Source organism: Platalea leucorodia (assembly GCF_965183815.1).
Source record: "Platalea leucorodia genome assembly, chromosome: 4".
NCBI lineage: Eukaryota > Metazoa > Chordata > Aves > Pelecaniformes > Threskiornithidae > Platalea > Platalea leucorodia.
The window spans coordinates 9,590,043-9,614,291 of record NC_138826.1 but is presented as its reverse complement, the minus strand read 5'-3'; the positions used below and the strand labels follow the sequence as shown (position 1 = coordinate 9,614,291).

General features: G+C 35.6%; 1 protein-coding gene across 1 annotated transcript in view; it reads left to right on the top strand.

The window, feature by feature from the left end:
- ATRNL1 (attractin like 1) overlaps nt 1–24,249 on the top strand; it is a gene marked incomplete at both ends in the record, with an annotated part of 524,731 nt that overhangs the window by 30,319 nt on the left and 470,163 nt on the right. The window contains 4 exons of the mRNA XM_082310449.1: nt 12,714–12,797; nt 15,519–15,632; nt 17,862–17,990; nt 21,207–21,415. Of these exons, the coding sequence (XP_082166575.1) occupies nt 12,714–12,797; nt 15,519–15,632; nt 17,862–17,990; nt 21,207–21,415 (536 nt within the window). The remainder of the gene's footprint in view (nt 1–12,713; nt 12,798–15,518; nt 15,633–17,861; nt 17,991–21,206; nt 21,416–24,249) is intronic.

Genomic DNA, 24,249 nt, shown 5'->3' with positions numbered 1-24,249 from the left:
CAGGAATGCACATACAGGGGTCAGTTTGCAGGATGCAACCTGTTCATTTTCCTGGGTGTGTCTTTTTTGGTGTAAAGCTTTAAAAATGTACGTGCCACCTTTCAGAGATTCCCGTTAGTTTTGTGTTGTATAATGGTAGTTTCTCGCTATTCTGTGCTTCATTGAGGAGAAAAAAAAAAAAGGTAAGAGAGAAAATGGAAAAATGAAGCTATTATCATTTCAATAGCATGATTAATTTTTGTCTTGTATTCTTTTGTGTTTCTGTGGACAGTAAAAATAACAGCAATACCTTCTCCCAAACCCAGACAAAATTGCTCTGAATGTGTGTAATGCAGACTAAGACTTATTTCAAAAGACTTGTATAGTTTTAAAGTTGTCAGGATATTTCACAACACTAGCTTTGGAGATGCAAAATCATTGCATTAGCTGGTCTTCTGCTAACAGTTCAGTAAATGGGAAGTTGTATTTAGCTCAGTAACTGATGGATATAACATACAGTTCTGTGTGTGCCCCTGTCTGCCAGCGTTGCTCATCACTATCTGTAAATTATTCCTGGTGTTTCATTTCAGTTGAGAGCCGGTGAGCTCAAAGCTGAAATTACTAACAATTTTTTTTTTTTGTAATTTTAAATTTGACTTCAGTATTTCATTAATTCTGAAGGTTTTGCATTTAAATACAGAACAAATTACAAGCTAAAGGTATTCCCCCCCCCCCCCCCCCCCCCCGCAAGAAACCTCCAAACCAAAAAACCAACCCAAACAAACAAAAAAACAAACCCCAAACCCCTCTATCAATGTGTGAAATGCTTGAGTCTGTGAAACTGGCAGCTGGAATAGTGAGGACTCAAAATATTGTAGTCTTTCCATTCTGATATCTCTTCATCCACTTGTAGAAGGGGTACTGGAAGTTGCTAACAGTGTTATGACTTACCCATGAATTAAAAAGTCAAGCAGAAAATATGAGTGAAATGACACCTGCCACAAATGATGTGTTCTAAAATGATGCTTTTTTTTATTACTAGTAAGAATCTTCCATATCCCCAAGCAGGAATGCCTCATAATACCCCAGAGACATGAATGCCATTATTCCAGTTCTTTACAGCAAAGAGGGATGTGCTTTGTATTTAAGGCAAATGTGTAATGTCCTGATAATCGCTATAGCCACAGAAGTCAGAAAGTAAGTGATTATCTATATCATTATCTAAAAGACAGTACTTGAAACCTAGTCAGCAACAAGACCTTTGAATTTATTAATCAATTAAGTTTTTAAAAGAACTATTATCTCTTCTTATCTCAACATTTGTACTGTCTGAGGTTGTGTTCAGGGACTGGGAACCTCTTGTGAAGCAGCATGTGTGCTGATGGGAGGTGGAAGAGACGAAGAAGGGAGTTGCTGTTTATATATATATATATATATACTTATTTATATATATATATATATATATAAAAATATATATATATATAAATACTTATTTTTATATATATATATATATATATAAACAGAATGAGGATGCTGAATTAAAAAGTGTTGAAAACCAAACAAATCATAAATAATATAAAATGAAACAAACTTCTGTTAGTGTCGTCTTAGGGATGCTAGGAGATACTTGGTGTCTTTGTTTTTCTTTGCGTGCTTGTGTGTGTGTGTCAAAATTTACTGCATTTGGGTAATTTCAAAATGAATATAGCTAGTGGGAGCTGGTGCTTGCAGCCTTATGGTAGGAGGTAGTGTCCTGCCAGGAGAACTCTGTCCTTAACAAACATCCAATTTGATGGTTAGGCATTAATCAATCTAAATGACTGAAATGTAGAAACAGCTGCTTCTTATTGAGCATAGGTGTTTATTAGAAACTTGTCTTAAACAGACAATGAGAAATTCGGGAGTAGGTGACACTGGATTTAGAGCATTTGGCTGTTACCTCAGGAAGCTTAAGTTAAAACCCTGAACTAGGTCACAAATGAAAATGAGATTTATAATGATGTACAGTGAAAAACTGGCACAGTGCACTACCTTTGTGCCAAGTACCTCAGTCCACATTGTCTATATGCTTTGTACCCCACATTCTAAGATACTGTAGCATGTTTGATTAATTACAGAAGTCTTATAAAATACATATATATGGCTCAGTATATAAATATATACATACATATATTTATAAAGTATATACAAATACATAAAAATTCATAACTAACTTTATACTTCACTCATGTTCATCTTGTGATTAAATCAAAACCTGTAGACAATCTTACTTTGACGTAGAACCTACCTGGATTGAAATCTATTTTAGGCAACGGAGATGAAGTGAAAGACATTAACAAAATAATGTAGATAATATGTTACAAAAGACATTAACCATCTTACTTTTGGAAGTGGAGGTTGCCTTGTAGAAAATACAGCCTAGAGAAAAGAGCTCTAGCAATTAAAGAAGCGTAAACTCTAACTTTTTTTTTTTTTTTTAAAAACACTAGGGATAACATAAGGATTATGTGTTACTTCTGGGTAATCTTAAAGCAACATAATCTATTCAGGTACAGAACTTTTCTAAATGAAATAATAACAATATTACTGTGGTAGGAAAAAAGTAAGTAATAGGACCACTGGCAGAATGTGTGGTTTTCTTGTATTTTTATTTTTATTTTTATTTTTATTTTTATTTTTATTTTTATTTTTATTTTTATTTTTATTTTTATTTTTATTTTTATTTTTATTTTTTTTCCTTCTGTTGCTTATTTTTTCATTATCTTGGCAACATTTGGCCATAAAAATAACTGTTGGCTGAAACAAACATTGCAAAATGTTAGAGCAATGAGGTGTCTCCTTGCTTCCTGGCAGATTCTTTTCTAATTCCTATTTGAATCTAATAGTAGCTATTTGGATGGATACATGAGAAAAATTCGGGACTGCTGTTAATATTCTTCTGAATCAAGACTGGAATTTTGAGTATTTCAAATCTTACTCTTTTTCTGAGAAAATGAGTAGCCATGACATGAAGCTGTGAGTGCAAGAAGTTCAGTCAATGAATCAGGTAGATGGTCTGCCTCTTACTCAAAATAGGAATTATTTTTATACAGGTTTTTTACCTTTTGGATTTTATATCTAAAGTAGCATTTGTAGCCATAATTAAATGAGATAGTGATACAGGGAAGTATATGATGTCTTGTATTTGTATCGCAGGCCATCTTAATTTTCTATCAATTCTTAATTTTAAGCATAGTGGCAGGCCTATTTATAGGCAGAATTTTGGATGACGTCTATGAACTAGCCTGGGCATTTCTAATAGAGTAGATGTCTGTCTCCTATGATTTTGTCCAACCATGATATTAAAATAGGAAATACCAAATGTGTGTATTATTCCAGATAAGAGAGATGAAGCTACATTTCTTGAAGTTTTTTCCAGGTCAGTGGAAAAGATACTGCTATTTTATTTCAATGTAAAAGACACTGCTACTTGCAGTATCTTTTAGAAGGCACTGATTTCCGAGTTGAGACGAAGAGGACCACTGCCACCTGGAAAATATTGGCAAGATTTGAACTGTTAATTGGTAATTCTGTAGAAAGTATGTAGTTCACTGTTGAATTCTGTAGATTGACTCAACTCCACCCAATTTTATAGAAGCTTTCCATAAATATTACCTGTAAATCCATCCGTGTGAAACGAGATAGCATAAAAATGTTTTTAGTTGTTGATAACTTCTAAATGATTGGGGGTGATACAGTATTTAGTAGTTTGGGTTTCTTAAAATGTAGCATAATAGCCCTCTTCCCTCTACCCAAAATGGAAAGGTTTGCATTTAGAAAGTACTTTCTGACTTCAGGTTAAACCTGGGAAAACAGGTCAACCATTTTTCAGTAAAATATGCGTACCTGCGTTAAACAATTAAGCTGTAATCTCCAAGAATCGGTTTTTGTTCATCTGACAGATACAGAATCAGATGCTTTTGAAGTTGTATTTTAAAAAAAATTGTTTCCTGATGGAAATCTACTGTATTTATTAGAGGAGGAATAATGGCACAATGATAGCTGTAGGTAACGAGCAATTTTTCTGAAGATAATCCAAGTAATTTGTTAAAAATCTTTGTGTGTGGTTTTCTTCTTGTTACATTATGTGAATATCACTATTCAAAAAGGCTAAGAATCCACTGAAGGGTAATAATGCATCTAATGACAGATTTCTGAGCGCTGATCTATTTTTTTCCTTGCTGCCTCTTCAGTCAGCTTTCTAAAGTGTTTATCATGCTGGCTGCTCTCCGCTATTCTCCCTCATACTGTATTAGTGTCTTGACAGACCAGATTTTATTAGGCTTTGCTGTCTGTCTTAATTTTTTTTTTTTTTTTTTTTTTTTTTAGATTTGAGCCCTCTCAAAAAATTGCTTCTCTTTTTGGACAAGTTCTGTTTTTCCAAAAGCTGGGTCCCTTTATGTAGTTGTAAAAATAAACAAATACTCGATACCAGTAGAGAAAATGGTGTGTTTCTTTGCTTAGATTCAAGGCAATCAGCATTTGGATTGTTTTTTTTAGATAGTTATGGCTTATTCTTTAAATATGCGAGTATATATGTATGTACTCTGAAGAACAATCTGAAGATAGAAGCCATCCTGACTTTTTCAAGACCCGTGCTATGAAGCTATGCTTTCAGTAGTGTTATTTACTCCATTTATGTATCAAGTTGTTAAATGAAAATAGTCCAATCATTTGTGCAGTGAGAGAGATTACTGTGCCTGTTCACTTCGTCTCTTGGCCTCTGTTCGTCCAAAATTCTGTTACTTGTTTTGTCAAAGAAACTGGAAATAGAGCATTTTGACATATGCTGTTGCTGGAAACTAACAGGAAAATTTCTCTGCATGCAGAAAAAATAGAAAGCTCTTTTCTATACGCATGTCAATATTTTTCCTCAGACTTAATATTAGAACTGTGGAAAACCTTGTGTGTTTGAGCCTCTAATTTGCAATGCTGATGTCTGGCAACTGCCTAGTTTAAACCAATGCAAAAATTAGCGCCATGTTGTAATTGGTTGAATGACTTGTGTTCTAGTACACAAAATTAATGCATCTGTTGTGATGGGGACCTTCTACGTACGTGCACTTGAGTTTTAATTTTTATTAGTACTGAGTTTATGTTAGTGCTTCATAAGGTGAATGAATGGTGAATATGAATAATAATTCAAAAACTGTTGACATGGTTTAGTAATAGAAAAATGGCTGTTATGGAAAATGTAGGAGTTTTTTTAAAGAACTTTATGATAAATATACACAAATGGAATTTCATCTTTTCTTGTGGAGTTCATTGATTTTTAAGTAGGATTTCTCACTATGCAGTGTGGCCAGGAGTTACCATCTTTTAAGTGAATGCTTAAATCACGGAAACAAAAATAGATTTTCCTACTGAGAAAGTGGTCATAAATAAAACTTTCCATGCAGCAAGTTCCAGATCATGCAAGCTGCATTTTTCCCATATAATACTGCCTGAAAAAAGTCATACTGATGGAATTGGATTCAAATTTCTACACTTCAGTAGGCATAATTAACCCCAGTAAGATGAACTAGAGTAATACCATTTAGTTCCTCCTGTGGAGGAAGTTAGCAGTCACAGGGACTTACAGGCTGTATACAAATCAGCACGCATAAAGGCAGTTATTCTGCTACTTACATTCAGGAGAACTGGCTGCATCACGGACACGAAATAATTCTTTTTCTGGTTGCTGTGCTGCTCAGACTACAGCTGGAGTAGTAGGTACCGTTTTGAGATGCAGATGAATTGGAGAAGTTCTAGAGGAGGGAAGACTAGAAAATGACACATGAGGAATGCTGGATTAAATTCCTTAGTTCAGAGAAGAAAAGCCTGAAGGTAGGTGTTTGTAAAAGGTGAGGAGAAAGAGGAAGGGAATTACCTGTTTTCCAGGTCAGCTCTGAGTAGGACAGGAAGTCGTGTGTCTGAGCTGAAGTAAGAAAAAAATTAAGTTAGACATTTAGTAAAACTTTCTAACAATAAGGATAAGTCAGTACTAAAATAGATTGCCTAAGAAGATTGTAGACTTCTGTCATTGGAATTATTAAGAACAGATTAGACAAATAACTGTGAAGAAAGATTTCAGTATGGTTGATCCTGCCTTGAGGTAGGCATTGGGGTGTGTTGTAACTGAATGGCTATTTAAATTGTTTTGGGGAAAAAAAGGTCAAGTACCACCTAACACTGTGAGGAGGTAGAAGAAAATCCTTAGGTAGACTCATACAGTATTTCCATGGTAATTTTAATTTACAATAGAATAAATATTGGCATTACTTTTAATGTTACCATATTACTTTTATTTTTGCATCTGGTTTGTCTACCAAGTCTTCATAAGACTGTGCCCACATTTGCTTATTTCTAGTCACTTTATAGATTCCCTTTTAAGTCTCACAGTCACACGTTCAGATATCCTATCCTAAATGACCTATCAAGGTATATGTTCTGTGAATTTATATAATATTATGCAGCCTAAGGAAGGGAACGGATTTTTTGAAACTTTTATGTGAGTGAAAATAAGTAAAAAATTACGTAAAATGCCATGTAAGTTTTTTGGAAGTACTTTGAAAGGAACATCTACTTCTGTGCAGCGTTCTTTGAGTAGTTTTTGGGACTGTTACAAAAATGTACTATAGAATTACAGCCTTTTTCAGAAACAGTAAATGAGGAAACAAAACATTAATTTAAGGTTTAACTTCAACGAATGTTTTGCACCAATCAAAGATTATATCCCTACTAACTTTATTAAAAAAAAACAACAAAGAAAGCCCCCAAAACCCAAACGCTCAAGGAGAAATAGATTTGTGCCACATAAATGTTAAGCTTCTTGAAATACAGACTATATTCTTATGGGGGAAAAATGTTGTTGTATCGTAGCCTTGATTTTACTTTTCTGGGATTTTTTTAAATTGTTTTGGAGTCTGGTTTTGTTTAAAATAAGCTAGAGGGAGGAACTGAATGCTTAAATTAAGCAGTAGGGACTTTTCACAAAAGAAACTGTTACTTTGTCAATGGATGAAGTGGGGCCTATTTAAGAGCATGCCTTTGATTAATTCGCATGTGAAAAGTTGTTGTGAATATCCTTACTGTTTCTAAATATACATTCTTCTATTAATGTAAAGCAGTATGTAGCAAGTATAGGAGTGTGATTGGCATATGCAAATATTTTCTTAATGCATTCAATATTTATTCTTCTTGATTAGTCATCGAAGAAAAATTAGAACCACAGTATGTTCAGTACGTTCTATTTTAATATAAGCTGTGAAAAAAATTTAACCAACAGCAAGGGTCTACAATAAATGTAAAAATGCAGGAAAATCGAATGCAAAATATTTTTGTCAGGCACTGATCAATGCTTTATGCTTGGCAAATAGAAGTCTGGGTTTTTGCGTTGTTCAGAACATGTTTTTCAGATCTTCCTTTGGAAAAAAAATATTTAAAAAACCTTCTTAGTCCATCACTTAAAATTTTGGTATGAGAAATGGCCTCTTCATCTCTTCTGTATTTCTTTCTGATATCATGGTGCTCACTGATTCTGGTTTGTCTGTAAGGTGGTCCAAATTTTTTTTCCTTCTTTCTTAACATATTCGGCTGATCTCATCTGGGATACGTGAAGAGCCTCTTTCCCTGCTGTAAAGGTTAGGCACAAGACCTCAAGCTAGAAATATTGCTCCTACTTGTATTTATGAAGAATTTGATCTTATAACTTTGAAGCACAGTTATTGATTTTTATTTTCTTTAATAAAACAAATTTTCATAAAGATGAAAAGGAGATGGAGCAAAATTTTGCAACAATGGAGAGAATAGTCCTTGACTGACACACAAATACTGATATTGAGATGAATCCATATAGCAAAGTATGCTCTGTATCTCATATTCAGATATATCTGAAGTAGGAATTGTAAAGTAATCCAGCTTTTCATAAAATTCTGAATAGAAATGTGACACTAAGTAGCATAAAGATAAATGAACCTCTCCATAACACCTTCTTTTATTTAGCAGTGAATATTTGTAATATTATGAATGGGCCTTATGCTTTGTTTCTCCTGGTATTACCTGTATTATAAATCAGACGTTTGTCTGCCAGCAGTTTTGTGGGTCTTCATGTTCTGCTGGTGACTGAAAATACCCAATGACTGCTCTGGTTTAAATTCGTGCCCCTTTCTGAAAGATTTGACAATACTATTCTTTTACAAGAAGATACAGGAGATGACAGGACTGCATTTTTCACAGATCTATAAATATTAGAGCCAGGATGGGCCATTTTAATAACCTGCTCTGATGTCTTATGTATTGCAGGCCATAGATTTCATCTGATTATTCCTTCATTTCAGACCAATAATTTCTGACTGAACTAGAACACACTTTTTTCTTGAAATGCATCAGTCTTGATTTAAAGTCTCTGCAGTGGTAAATATAAATGTTACCACTGTGAATTCTAACTCAATTATATTTGCCATTATTTTGTAACAGTGGTAATATTCCAGGGTAATATAGATTTCCCTTTGTTTCATGTTTTAGTTGCTCTGTGTTGACTTTAGCCTTTAGCCCTTGCATTTCTGGTATATGTCTGTCTGCTAGATGAAACAACCCATAGTGGCACATATCTTTCACGTAAGCCATTACTGGCTGATTAGCTTGGTGAGTGACTAATCTGTCACTGATGCTTCTGGATGTCTTTAACTCTGATATACAGCATCCTGACTTCTTGCTGTAATTTGGTAGATCTGTTTTATAGTATACAGAGAAGGGAACTGTTCTCTTGGCATCCTCTAGTTCTTTATGGGTTTTGATTATAACCCTGCCAGCTAAAAAAATACCGTTGTGTTTATGAAAGCTGGCATGCAATTTAAAATGACAATATACAACATCAGCTACTCCCCTGTGCGTTCTGCTTAGAAAGCTGGAGTCTAGGTGTGATAAACCTGTGGTGCTTAAGCAGGCCACACGAATTGTTCTGGCTGTTGCCTCATCCCTGAAGCTTTCGCAGCAATGAGCAGGGAGTGGGGTGCAGCACGTAAGCATCCTTCTGGCTATTCCACTTCTGTGACTGAAGAATGTGTAGTCATGTTGGCTCATCTGGATTTTGATTATTAGACAGGATCACTGTTAGTCACAGAGCAAAACCATGTCCATGAATACCTGGTGTTATATGATAGAGAATATTGCCCTTGATCTGGTAAGAGGTTATGTGAAAGTAGTACTGCTTATCTATGTATTATTTGTGAGATTTGGGATTTGATAGCGTTTGGAAACAAAAATGATACAGAAAAGTTCTTGGTGTGGACTTGGACTCAAGAAACTTAAAGTAATACCCCTGTGTCTTACTATGCATTTATTTTAAATAGAATAGCCCGTTTATCTTACCATTTTCTGCAACCATTATTAGAAAGCAGCATCATGCCCTTATTTATTCTTTACTTTTTTTCAGCAAAGAGCCTTTGAAGCAGCTATTGCTATCTACTCTTCTGAAAGAAACTATTTATCAAAAAATTATCAGCCTAGGTGAGAAAGTATATTGTTTGCACTTTACTAGTGCCAAAGGGCTGATCTAATAAAAACAACTCTTGTAAGTCACTTCCATTGCATTATACAGCTACTAAGGTGGCAATGGTCGTGACTGCAAATGAATACTTATGATATTTCACGCTTGCAGTGAAATAAATGTGCTGTGGCTTGCTATGTAAGACTTTACATCTGTATATAAACCGTATGACAACATTAAAATTATTTTGATTGGAATTTTATGCATCACTGCCTTTTTTTAAAAAAAAAAATAAATAATGCCTTAAATGTAGCACACACTCAAACATGGGATCTGCTCCTGTAATCAGCTTTACTAAGGTTCTGCTAGGGGCCAAGCATCAATATTAGCTTGATTTCAAAATCTGTGATGTGTGACAGACCACAAAGTTATAAGTTGATATTATCTTCAGCATTGTCCAAACAATGTAATTAATATGTAAAGAAGCCAGAAATAACCCTGAAAAACCTATTTCTCATGCATATAAACATGAAAGTATACCTTTAGGTAAAGTTGATATTTCTCAACAAAAAGAAATATTGTAAACTTAAACTGCATGTGTCTTTTGCTTTCTTCACGCAAAAGTTTTCTGTGGCCAGGCGCCGATTCACACGAGGGCCCCCAGCAGGAGCATGGTTAGCCTTTCCCTGTGGCCATCGCTGCGGCTTCCCCAGCGTGCAGCAAGGGAGGAGTGGGAGTTACCAGCCGTGCCTCTCATCATTTGTTGCTTTGCTTATGAGCTACACCAGCATTTGTATAGCGCTTACCAGGAACCGTTGGAACTTTTGGGGAGTGGTGTACTGCAGCATTCAGACCAGCTCAATGTATTGGGTTTTATTAGAGAAATTTTCTCTCAGCTGTCAGCTGACTGAAGTATGTGGTTGTTGTTTGTTTTATTTATTTTTTTTTTCTCCCAGTCTGTTGCTCATGTTACCGGCTGTTTATCTGCTTTTCTTTTTATTCAGAAACATATAATACGTTATTGATACTGCTTGTATGCCTTGAAAATGTTTTGAAGTACAATTATTTGGACAGCTCCCCATATTAGAGAGCTTTGTCCCATTTCATCAAAAGGAAAGTGCGGGTAAAGATCTTCATTCAAACCGCCAGTGATTGGAACAGAGTGGCTTACAATGTGCCTAACAAGCTGATGCTAATTCTTACAGAACAGGTCAAGGAACTTGTTTAAAAACCGAACAGTTTGCATGGACCTTGTCTCATAAATTCTTATTTCTTGCTCCCTTGTTTTTATTTCCTTTCCACATGTTTATAGTTCTATGTTTGGGATTACAGACCCCTGTTAATAAGTGTTCAATTAGCATTTGATATGAGTTCAAATGTAAATAATTTGCAGTAGATGTGGTAGTGAATCTTTTTAAAATTGGTGTATACAGCTTCAAAGATAGTAGGATAGCAGATCCTGAATTCCTGTTCAGCTAGACTCCTGGTGAGAAAATTTAGCTGTGACTTGGTCAGCTTATTCAGCATTGCCTCTGGACTTAGATCTAGTCTATTGATTTATTAAAAAAAAACCAAAATAAAACACAAACCCCTACCTGCTTCTTTTTTCTTATTCGGTGATACTTGTTCTTAACCATTGTCTTTCCACACTATAGTGAAAGAAATGAGCATTTCTGAGTATGTATTTATATTCATTATCATTGTTGTAACATTTGAAAGAGTAGGATGGTCAGTTTTCCCAGTGGAGTAAGGCCACCAGAGATGTGTGTTAAAGCCTGAAGTATAGAACGTAACCATAAAGGATGCAGAAAATGGGGTAAATTAGTGAAGTTAGTGTGCTGAAGACACTCAGCTCTTTCAGAAAGCTTTTATGTTAATAGATTATTGAATTTCATCTGCTGTTTTATCACTCTGTATAGATTAATGTGAAGTAATATATATGAGCGGAGGAAAAAGATTCTATTTCTACAGTAAATGAATTTCTATATGTAATGAATCTTGAACTATCTATTATCACTCAGAAAAATTATAACAGCTAGTTGTGTATAAAATGTCAGCATAGTAGTTGTTCAAAGAGCAAATAAAATGTTAAGATGGGAATAGAGAACAAAGTGGAAATCATTATTTTGCTACTGTACAGATTCGTGGTTCACTTGCATCTTGAATACGATATGCTGATCTCTGTGTTGCATCTCAGAAAGGGTATAGGAGAATAGCAAAGGTATATTAAAGAGAGTGAGCAAGGATTTCTCAAGTTGGAAAAGGGACAGTGGAGAGAAGGGAGAGAGACAACGCAAATCATTAAATTTTGAGTGGGATAAAGTATGTGAAATAGGGTACTGTTGTTCATCATCTTATCCAATACCAGACCTAAGGATGTCAAATGAAATTGCCAAGAGGTAAGCTCAGGACAAAAACAGTTGAAATGTCTCTTCATATATGTGTGGAAGTCATAGATCCTGTGAGTCTACAGGGCAAACTCCTAGGAGAAACTTTAACCCCAAACCAACACAAAGGCACAACCTCTGGCTGAGAATGTCCTGGAGCTGCAAGTCGTCGAGGGTGGTGTAACACTGTGGGGAGTATCTGTAGGGATTTAAATTCTTTCCTGGGTATCCACTGTAGGCCGCTGTCAGGGCCAGGGTACAGGGCTACGTCGGCATTTTGGTCTGACCTTTTATAGCTGTTCATATGCATTTTATTTCATTTCTGTGTAGTCCAGTATTGTTCTGCTTTCCCATGTCTCATCGCTGACCAGGAATAAGATAGGGACAGGCTGGCAGATATGCTTACTTGAATTTATAATTTATGCCTTAATTTCTCTTGATCTAGAACAGTTTTCCCACTGCTACTGTGGTCTAATTTCAGAAGAAAGATGTAAGGCAATGGCAAAAGAAACAAGCAAACTAAACCAAAGTACTTATAAACATTGGCTTGGATCCATTTTGTGTGAAGGATAATTTAAATTATATGTAGTATTTGGTTGCTACTGAACTAGAAAAATTAGAAGTCTTGTGATTGCCTAGGGAAAGAAAGCAAATCAATGATATAGAACAATCAGAATTCTAGTTTTTATGAGCAAAAATAGTGTGACAAGAAATATGAAGAGAGACTTTCCCCCACTCCCAATTTTCTTTCCATCCAGAAAGAGTTTATTGGCATGTTGATGATGTGTGTTCTGTTGTGTTGTCTCTGGTTTATTACAGCACTGTTTTTTCTATTGTAGGTTAACAGAACCTTCTGGATATTTAACAGATGGACCAATAAATTATAAATATAAAACTAAATGTACCTGGTTAATTGAAGGATAGTAAGTATTTATTTTCATAGCTTAAATTTTCTGACAGTTTGGTACTGGGTATTCTACAGATCTAAAGAACTCCTCAAGTGAAAATTGCATCTGGATACAATATAAACAGTTTGGGGTTTTTTGTTTGTTTTGCTTTTGTTTAAACATTATAAAGATTAAAAAAGAAAAGAGTTGAAGTTGGATTTTCAGGATTGCTCAGAGTTGGCCAAATTCCATTCCCATTCAAATTGCTGGCAAAACTTAGGCTGACATTGGAATTTGGCCAGTGCTGCAAGCTCTGAAAACCTTATGATGAATTTGTTGCCTGTTTGAGTACCTTTACATAAGTTCCAAATGTGGTTACAGACTCGTATTATTTAACTCATTATCTTGCTTATCTTACTTAACTCATATGAGTGACAAATCAGGAATGGCTTCAAGTACAGAATGCTTCCAGTCTAATGATCATTATTCAGTTACATGTTGCTCAAAAGTTAGTGCTTCAATAAAGTATTTTCTTTTGCATTCTAGTTTTCCTCATGTACTTAATTTTAAAATCATGTTGTGCTCGCAGTTTGTACAGTTTAGATGTCTCATGTCTGTTGCTAATTTTTCAGTTTCATGCAGCACAGAAACACACAGACATGCACAAAGAAATCATGAGACATATGCACTAGTATGGCGAACTGTTAAAGGTACAAATTTGTTAAATTTCAGTGGGGCATTTTTCCCCCAGGCTATGGGTCAGGATTTTGCTGAAGAATTTAGCTAGGTCCGAGTTCTACTAACGTTCTAGAAGAAAATTACCCCCTTCTGTATTTCCATATTTTCATAATCTCAATTACCTTAGATGTCTGCTCTGTTGCTGCAGTTCAGTAATGATCTATCTGATCTAATTTTGGTCTGCTTATATGCAGATAGTAATTTAAACACAATAGCAATGAAGTTACAGGTAGTTTGCAAAAACATTTAAGTAGAAGCTTCGATATCTAGGTGACTAGGCATAGCTGAATATCTTTCATAGAATCATAGAATCGTCAAGGTTGGAAAAGACCCTTAAGATCATTGAGTCCAACCGTTAACCTATCACTGCCAAGTCCATCTATACCATGTCTTCAAGCACCGTATCTATCCGTTCTTTAAATACCTCCAGGGATGGAGACTCAACCACTTCCCTGGGCAGCCTGGTCCAATGCTTGACCACCCTCTCGGTGAAGAAGTTTTTCCTACTATCTAACCTAAACCTCCCCTGGTGCAGCTTGAGGCAGTTTCGTCTCGTCCCATCACTCGTTACTAGGGAGAAGAGACCGACCCCCACCTTGCTACAACCTCCTTTCAGGCAGTTGTAGAGAGCAATAAGGTCTCCCCTCAGCCTCCTCTTCTCCAGGCTAAACAACCCCAGCTCCCTCAGCTGCTCCTCAAAAGACTTGTGCTCCAGACCCTTCACCAGCTTCGTTGCCCTCCTCTGGACACGCTCCAGCACCTCGATGCCCTTCTTGTATTGAGGGGCCCAACACTGAACACAGTACTCGAGGGGCGGCCTCACCAGTGCCGAGAACAGGGGCACTATCACCTCCCTGGTCCTGCTGGCCACACTATTCTTGATACAGGCCAGGATGCCATTGGCCCTCTTGGCCACCTGAGCACACTGCTGGCTCATGTTCAGGTGGCTGTCAGCCAACACCCCCAGGTCCTTTTCCACCAGGCAGCTCACCAGCCACTCCTCTTTTTACCAAAGCTAGCTCAGGATTATTTGCACTGCACTACACTATGCTAAAGTGAAAACATGCCTCAGGACTGTATGCAAACTCTGCTTTGAAGTTGGTTTTCACTCTGTTCCTCCTCTTTGTAGGAGATGGTAGAGTGTGTAGCTGGAGGAAACAATATGCTGCACAGTATGGGGAAGAGTAATGCAACGCAGTAACATAGTGCAAAATGTCAACACACAAGGAAGTCACATATGTATAAAATACTCTAGCTTAAAAAATGAACAAAGAGCTCTCTCCAAATGATCTCTCTCAAACAAAAAAGCATATGTTTTCCAAACTGTCAAACTGCACTCGAGCCTGTCAGTAGGGGGAAAGAAATTTAAATAAAATAAAATCATCAGTATGTTGCATGGAATATATTTAGGAGTCTGCTAATTTTGTCATATGAGAAAAATCCCCTTTCAGAAATCTTACAGTCCCCATCTGGATCTCTACCAAAAACTGGTGAAATGTGTGTGACTCCCAGGTGTCAGATGGGGAGATGGGTGAAGAAAAAAAAAAATCTTGCACTAATATTGCTTGGTATTTTAAATTTGTGTTTTAAGATTTTTATTTTCAATAACTACTATAATACTGGAATGAGGATGTGGAAGTGATTTTGTCCTGAAAGACTCTTTAAACCTCATAGTCCTGATGTTGTAAAGTAAAGCTAGTATATTAAAATGGGATATTTTAATTGCTCTAAACTTGTGATTCTGAATACTGATAAAACCTGGTGAATTTAAGTCTCTTGTTAACTTTAGAGTTTATTAGACTTGGACTGAAGATGTTATTTTTAAAGTTTTCTAAGATAAAGTGAAATATTTGCTTGCCCTGAATTTTGTTATTTAACTCTTCAAGATGTTTAGTTAGTACTCAAAATGTTTTAATAGAGTTACGCTGGCATGATTGATTTTGTTGTAAGTTCTTTACCTTATGAGCTCAGTACTTCCGTAAATAACGTTTTACATCAATGTTCGTTCTTTTTTTTCAGCCCAAATGCAATACTAAGATTAAGATTTAATCACTTTGCCACAGAATGTAGTTGGGACCATATGTATGTATATGATGGAGATTCAATATATGCACCTTTAATAGCTGTATTTAGGTGAGTGTATTTATTAGCCTTTTAGTCCAAGTAGTCATGTATGGACATTTTTAGTTTGCAGGGAAAAAAATAACACTAGAGGCTTTGATTTGTTAAATAGCTTGCTTTCTTGTGTTAATATCATAGGAGCATGTATGTGAAGTTACATTAGAATAAATTGCAAGACACTACTTTTTTGGTTAGGTGATCATAGCATAAATCCATTATGTGGCTTGTACTTAATGATGACATTGCATGGAGTGTTAATGCTCATAGACAGGCAATCAGAAATGTATTTTCCAGTAGGCTTCCAATAGTGACTCCTGAGTTTTAACGTGCATTAAATGTGGCACCAGCCAATAGCGTCACTGTCTGATCCTACTTAAGGGAGAATTGCAATCTGTGACTCGCGCAATATTGCGCTATGTGTAAGTTATAAGAAATGGCTGCTAAATGCCTTCTATGTTTCTGTATGAAGAATGAAGAGGCTTGTTCAGGCCATTTGATACAAAGGCAATCTTAAGCACTAATTTTGTAACGTGTTTCCTTAGATTGCTAAACTAGGCATCATTGTGACTAAAGTCGTAGTGGGTAAAATTGTCAAATTCTTCAAAGTCCTGGAGGAGAGCTCAAATTTGCTATCAACTGAAATGGTGGGATTTCTTTCCTTTTTGTTATGTTATCATTAGCTTATGAGAAATGCTATACAACTAAATCTTCTTTCAGGTTAATATTTGTTGTCTAGAATCATAGTATTACTTTGTAGCAAGGTTTAGAAATGAACATAAAATCAACAACAACAACGAGCATAGCAACTAATACTGAATAAAGACTAATCATTTCCCTTTCAAATGACAATAAGCCATTGAGGTAAAGAATGAGGTCCATGCACTGCATTTCCTATGTGTCCAAGAGAGAAGAAGCAGGGCATATGAAATTTAACACCTGTGTACTCCATTCCTGGACTTTACCAAGATGTTTCAGTTGGTTTATTCCTACCCTTCCATTAAAATTTTGGGAAATATTCCAGAAAGAATATTCTTTTCAAGTGGGCTATAGTTCTTAGAGAGAGAGAAGGCACAGGATCCTACTCCTTTGAAGCTAGTAAAAGTTTTATTTTGGGATATCCATTGAGTGCAAAGCTGTATTAAAAAAAAGTAAATAAACCAACAAACCAGAAAGTGTTTGTGCATATATTCACACATGCTCTGTGGGGCAGAAATTGTACTTCATTTTTGTGTTACAAAGTGCTGATTGTGCTGCTGAAGTTCAAGAAATACTAATTACATAAATGATAGTGCTTTCTCCTAAGGGAACAAAGCTCAGGTCATCGCTCTTTCCTGCCTAGCTATAGCAATCTAACCCTTCTTCTCTCCTAATTCCCTGAATTGTTATGTAATTGCTCGGGTTTGTTTTTTGAGGTTTTTTTTTGCTTGTTTGTTTGTTTGTTTTTCCTCCCCAAAGTTTTATTTCTTAAATGTGTCTAGCTATTATTCAGGAGCCCGACTAGTGGCATGAAAGGAAGGAAAGAGGACGTTCCTCTTCCTGTGTTCTTTACTTCAAATGTCTTTCAGTTTATTGGTTGTTAGTGTTTTCCTTAGGATTCCTATAACTTTTAATTTATATTTGAGATGTGGCACTATTTTATGCAGGTGATCCTTTTTCTCAATATTTTCATATATTGCTTGTTTTTCCTACTTCAGTCTTTATTTAAGACTGACATCTTAACATCTTTCTGAAGTTTTAAAAAGTATTTTGTTTTCCACTGAAAATTGCCTTTTCATGGAAATTACTTCATTATCATACTTTACAGGTTTGAAATTCTTTAATACGATAAACTTTTAAAGGTGCAAATATTATGTAGAAATAGAATTCATGCTGAAAGGCAGTGAGTGTTAAGCACCTGTCTGAAGGATATATATTTTTTTTTTTCCCCCAAAGTTAAAATAAGTTTTAAAAAATATACTGACAGTTCATGCACCCTCAGAATAATCTGATGTGAAATTTTGCATTACTGTGTGAGGGAGGAGGTTTTTTGTTTTGTTTTCCTGGAAAACCCTACCTTACCTTGCAAAGGCATGGACAACTTTTATATGCATTTTATTATTTGTTTTGTAAAAAGAATTTTTTAAAGGAGATTTATGAGTTATTTTGTCTATATAATTAACAACCAGAATAGTTAACTCCCTCTTTCCTTCCCCCCCCAAAAAAAAGACTGATTAAAAACATTATTCTAATTTTCTTTTCCAGTGGTCTAATAGTCCCTGAAGTGCGTGGAAATGAAACTGTTCCTGAAGTAGTTACTACATCTGGCTATGCATTGCTACACTTTTTTAGTGATGCTGCTTATAACCTTACTGGATTTAATATTTTTTACTCGTAAGTATTTTTTAATAAGTAATTACTTTGTTAATTAGCCTATAATTTCTTTCAGGAGAATGTCAAACCCAGGGAAAGTGTTTATGTATTGATTTTATTAATAATGTTAGAGTTATGTTTTGTGTTATGTTTCTAAAACCAGGGAGCTGGGGTTGTAATGAATTGTCATAAAGGTACTAGTTTAAAAAAAAGAAAAAGAAAAGGAGATGAAGTATATTGTTCTGAGTGAAGCCACATGGCCATTCCAAGAGTATGTTTTTCCTATGCCATATGGAACTAGAATGTATCCCTTCTAGTATTTATCCAACATGTGTAGCTGTCGTATGGAATAGAAGGGAGATTATATCTGCTGTCATGTCAATTCCCTTCTCTTGAACTAGGATCATCTGTTGCTTGATTTTTCTTGCTGAATATACTTTTATGGTTTTTGACACCTTCACCAAAGTCCTACTTTTATTTTTGTGCCAGCACAAGGGTTTTATTACATTTCTTCTCTACTTTTTGAGTACCTTCCCCTCTTATTGTCCATCTTGGTCCGCTTTCTGCCTTCATAGTTCTTATCTGGACTGTCTATCTTTTAGTTTCTCTGATGGCAAAGTCTAATCTGGTATATGCTTGCTTTCCTCCAGTCTGCTTTTCTGTGTCAGCAGCTCTAAAGATGCACACAATGGACCTGAGCCTTTTCCTTCTTACACGCACCAGCTGTTGATTGCAACTTCTGTCTCATTTGGGACATGCTTGTGACACGTGATGCGGTGTCTCTTTATACTGGCTGCTTTAGTTCAAGAGGGTATTGCTTGGTCCTGTTAGACCTGTTTCTTCATGTGATAGTTTTCCAGTGATTGAAAATACTCTTATTCCTTTCTTTCGATTCCTTCAGATTCTGAAATACCAATTTTTGGGATGTGGTGGCCAGCACTGCACTTCAAATGTGGAAGTACATGTAACATTTTTGTCATATTCTTTATTAATGTAAAATTCCTATTTGTGCTTCTGACCATAGTTTTACTCTTGGCAGAGGTCTTTGTTAAATTGTCTGTGGAAAGATTGTTTCTGTAATTTCCAGCAGTTTGCCTACCTTTTACCAGATAATAACTAGCTATTCAGAGTTTGGGAAACCTCACTAAATATGTTTTATTGGAAATGGCAGTCTAGAAGACTGGGTATTTTTAATTTTTGTCAGTTGACATCAGTAAAATGCAATCACCTGGCAGACTTCTCTACTGTAATTAGATACATTTTTCAGTTATCCCTGAAGCTTTTATTGCACTTCTTTTTGTTTGTCTTGGGAGCAAATGGCAATAGGGCACGGCATTCTTAAGAAATGAGTGTATGTGCTCTGCATTCTTTTATGACTTGGTAATGTGCATGCTACATATCATTACCTAATTTTTTGGAAGATTTTAAAATAAATGAAAAAAAACCACCAGTTTTTAATTCCATTACATATATAACTCATGAAATTTTATGTACTCTGTTACTTCTGTTTCTTCTATTGCAATGGATACTTTTAAATTTTTTTTTTTTTTTTTTTTTTTTTAGTGAGCCAACAGTAACTCTTTTTATACTAAAAGAAGTACTTATGATTGTTTTTTATGGCTGCATTAACTTTTTTTCTGTCACTGATCTGTTGCACTCTCCTTCTGTTACCCTCTTTCTTCCTTGGTTTGGTAACCCAAAGCAGTTTTTGACTTCATCTTTGACTTCATCTTGATGGACCACTCATGTTCCTTTATTTTGGGGAAGACAGAAGCACGGCATCTGAGACTAAAATGCCAATGCCAGTTGCAAACAACAATAGTTTCTCCAGAACTCTCTGAGTAAATTTTGTGTTTCTCGGAGTCAGGCAACCTGCTTCCAACTCTGCCAATCCAGTTTTTCTCATTCTGTTTGAATCCTTAATGAACCCGTTGGAGTGGGAATATGTCTACTTTTAAACTGGTATCCTTATTGCTGGAAAGACTCAACTCTTCACCTTCCTGCAGAACACTCTCCCTGTGAAGTCAGGGGCAGGGGTTCCTCACAGCTGTGGTATACAACAGTTAGTGCTATCAATGGTTTTAATGCCGTGTGTATACTAGCCAAAACCCCCAGGACATTTGCAGTTCGGAAGTGGATTTTTTTTTTTTTTTTTTTTTTTTTTTCCTGTAGTGTAACAGAATCAGTCCTCTGAGGTTTGAGTCTTTAGGAAATGAAAACACATGTCCTGACTGTCCTATCACAGCTACATTTGGCCAAAGGCCCTGACTTTTCAGTTCTTTCTTCCTTTGGTAAGATCAAGTAGTAACAACTTATTCTGAGTTTCAACCCAACCCTTTGCTGTGAGTCATCAAAAAAGGTTTCAGATGCTTTTTGGACTTCATCAGGCACATACTGCCCGAGATCCATATTCTGTTTGTGGAAACTCTTGGACCCACATACTTCAATGTCCTCCATCCCGCCTCGTCTCCAAGGAATTGCCTGCATTTCTGGAACCAGTTTGTGTAATTTTGCAGTCCAGTTGCCTGTGATCTCAGTGTTTAGTAGGGTGTATCACAGAAATGCTAACTCCCATAGCAGTCACAGACTTCTTCCAGCCTGATCTTTTCTCTTTTTGCATCTCTGACTACAAAGTTAGAGGCAAGGTTAAGGTGGCTCTGTTATTAAGGTGTCAAAGCATGAAGTGCTGCCTGCACGTAGTTTCAGGATATTAGGCATCTTGTATTTTTTCTTGCTCAGTTTTTCCAATTTTATTCCCCTTTGGTGTTAGACATATTGTTTTATAGCATGGACCAAAGCCACGAAGGAAAACCCTTTAACTGTATGGTGGAGAGTTTAAGGATTACTGCTCACAGTCACTTCCAGTGTGGATGATCCTAGAGATAAATAAGCATTTGAAGGGACTGACTAGAGTGCTTATACTGGAACACAGGAAAAAATAGATGGTGATCTGTCCAGGCAGGGCCTGTCCTTCTGCTTAATGTCAATACTTCTTGGTAAAGTACAAGACCTTTGTGATCCTGACTGCGTCACAGACTTTGTATGTAAGCCTGGATGAACACCTTTTCAACTCACTTCCCTGAAAAATTGTAATTAAACTTGTGTTTTATCAGTACATAGAAATTTTTCAGGAAAAAAGGTACTTTATTTAACAAATACTGTTGGAATACTGTCAGATAAAACCACTGTCATCAACTCTTGGCTTGTCATTTCCCTTATTTTACATATTTTTTTCAGAATTAATTCTTGTCCCAATAACTGCTCAGAACATGGAAAGTGTACAACCAGTGTGTCTGTACCAAGCCGGGTGTACTGTGAGTGTGACAAGTATTGGAAAGGAGAAGCCTGTGATATTCCATATTGTAAAGCCAACTGTGGCAGTCCAGATCATGGATATTGTGATTTGACAGGCGAGAAGCTGTGCGTTTGCAATGACAGCTGGCAAGGTAAGGTTTTGTTACTTGGAATCAAATTAATCTTTAAAAAAGAAGTGCTTTTAATGCAACCTATCTAGTATGCAAATTAGCATCTTTAAAGAATAACCGTAAATGAAAAAATGATTTCTGGAGTAAATTTTCATGTGGACCTAGATGTGTGTACTTCAATGACATAAAAGGCTCACAGCTTTGATATTTTGTCTGAAGATACTGCGAAAATATATGACCTAAATTTTCTTGTGGTGGGCATTCTTCTTTTTGGATCATTAATTTGAAAAAGTAATGGCAGTAATTACTCAAGAGTTGTGAGTGCTTCTGGTAACTAAGTTCTTCTATAGACTAATTTCCTATTCTATATTTTTTTTAATGTCTGGATGGATTTGATTTTCTTCCCCCTTTCTTAATGTCACATCATCACATCATATTTTTAGTGCTTCATGAAGTAAGTACTCACTCTCTGGTTTTTAGTTGTATATTATTTGTGTAGTCTTTCAATGAAAAAGGAAGGTAAGCCGTTTTGTTGCAGTGGTATGAGAATGTGTATGTGAACGCGTACTGTGGAGTAATGGATGTACTGTAAGCATGTGCTGTAGTTTTACTCCCAGTACCATAAATAATTTTTTCTTATTAAAGGTCAATTATTTAAGATCCTAAATGTTTAATTCACTTACTATAACTATGCTAGATGTTTGTGATTTTTTTCTTTTTATCCTTTACCATGCCTATTAAAAGTCTCAGTTGGATTAGCTTGCTATGCATTGAAATTCCCACTCTTCTCTTAAAAGAAATAAAAGAAATATTAGAATATCCCCAGATTACTTAGCTGCCCTCTTGCCATTACTTCCTGCCTCTACTTTTTTTTTATTGCTATTTCTTTTTGCGTGTCAGAGGAAATGACTTTTTTACTCCTATTAGCTGTCGCACCTATTAGACCAAAGACACCGTGAGATTTAACACATTTCTCAATAATTAATCAAGTTGTTCATTAAAAGCAGGCAGTGCACCCACAGAAGGGAAGCGGGTTAGCAATATGGCCATTGAATGGAAACAGTGCAGACTTGTTACTGAGTCCTCCAGAACCTTTCGTGGTTGTAGTGCACAAAAAAAGATCCTGAAAGCTTCATCTCTGTAAGGAAGTTGTGAATAGAACTTACAGCAAGAATATCACCCTTTTATTTGGCATCGATTCCTTGCAATTTCAGTTGCTGCATACAAAATGGGGAAAAATCCCACATCTTCGGAAACACTTTTTAGGCTACACCTTCATTTACAATGCTGTAATCTTCATTGGAAGTTTTTAGCATGAAATAAAACTAAAATTCTAACTTTCACTGTTAGTACCTTCTTTTCATCTAGCATTTCTGTGCATACTAGCTTCCTATTCTTTCCTACAGTGAGTAGGATTATATAGAGATAATTTGCTTAGTTATTCCTTGGGTTTTCACCAAACCTACATAGTTTTCAATTATTTTTTTATTCTGTGCCAGATGAGCTGGCTTGCATACATAATTGTTTTTCCTTATTAAATACAAAACAATACCAAACTTTCCTTAAGCTCTCTGGGAGAGTACTTGCTTCTCTGTTCTGTTTATTGATTTATTTGCATCTATATGCTCTCTTATAGTTTCTACACTGACAGTATCTTCTATGTAGGTTATTTGCAATGCTGGAACCATAAATGTTTCTACTTCTCTTACTACTCTTGCTGTCTGTCAAGTTTTTCTTGTGTTTGGTAATTTAAACCAACTGGCTAAAGTAGAGTCTTGATTTCTATGGTTTTGAAGAGAATTTTATGGTTTTTTTCACATTTTGTTTTTTTGAGTATGTTTAGTCCCCATATTAAAAAAATATTCATTGTACTGCATTGAGATGTACAATAAATAAAATCCATGGTTCAGAACATAAAAAGGGTATTTCATATTCTAAAACACATGGGGTTTTTCTTTTACAATGGTGACATCTTGTGGATGCTGTGGAAGGAGCATCTCTGAAGAAAATTTCACATTTAAAACAAGTATTCTGAGAAAAGAGAACACTATTCTTTAGGATAGAAGAATTGTTTTGAGTAAAAAGTAGGCTCTTCTCATTCTTAGATACATTTTGTGGAAGAAGGATGTTGTGGATGTATGCAGTTAGCTGCTAGTTGTACCAATATAGAGTAGTGCCTTGACAATAAAAACTTTTAGGATTGGAAAGCAAATAATTTAATAATAATAATTTTATTTGTAAGAAAAAGTACATTTAACAAAAATGTACATGTTAAATGTACTTTTTGTTAAAAATAAAATTCTTATTTTTAATAATGCTAATAATGTTTAATAATGTTAAATGTTTCTGAGATGGTCTTAGAAGTACATACAGGAAGAAACTTTAGTATTTACTTGAAATCTGGTTTATTTAAAATATTCAGGAAACATAAAGGAGGCTGAAGTTTTTCCTGAAGAGTGATTCCTTTTATGAGTACTACATCATATTACGCTGTCCCATTACTGGGTAATCTCTCTTGATATTCTAAAGCAGAATGTGTTGATGCCTGCTGACACAGGCTGTGAATGTAACTCATGGAAGAAAAAAAGATGCCTTAAAACTACCAACTTGCTCTTCTTTTCTTTGCTAGGCACAGATAAAAAAGAAATGAGGACGTGGCTGAGATAAAAGTGGTGGCTCTTGCACTATTTGACCTGTTTAAGAAGTTGAAAAGATAGTTTGTAGAAAGATGTTACCTTTTGCCGAATATGTGTTTACAGCCAGCAAATTCTCTTTGATACAAGGAACACTGTGTCTTGGATTGTCTTAGGCTGTAAAGTGAGCAGAGGAGATTTCAAAACAGTTAACTTCTGTAA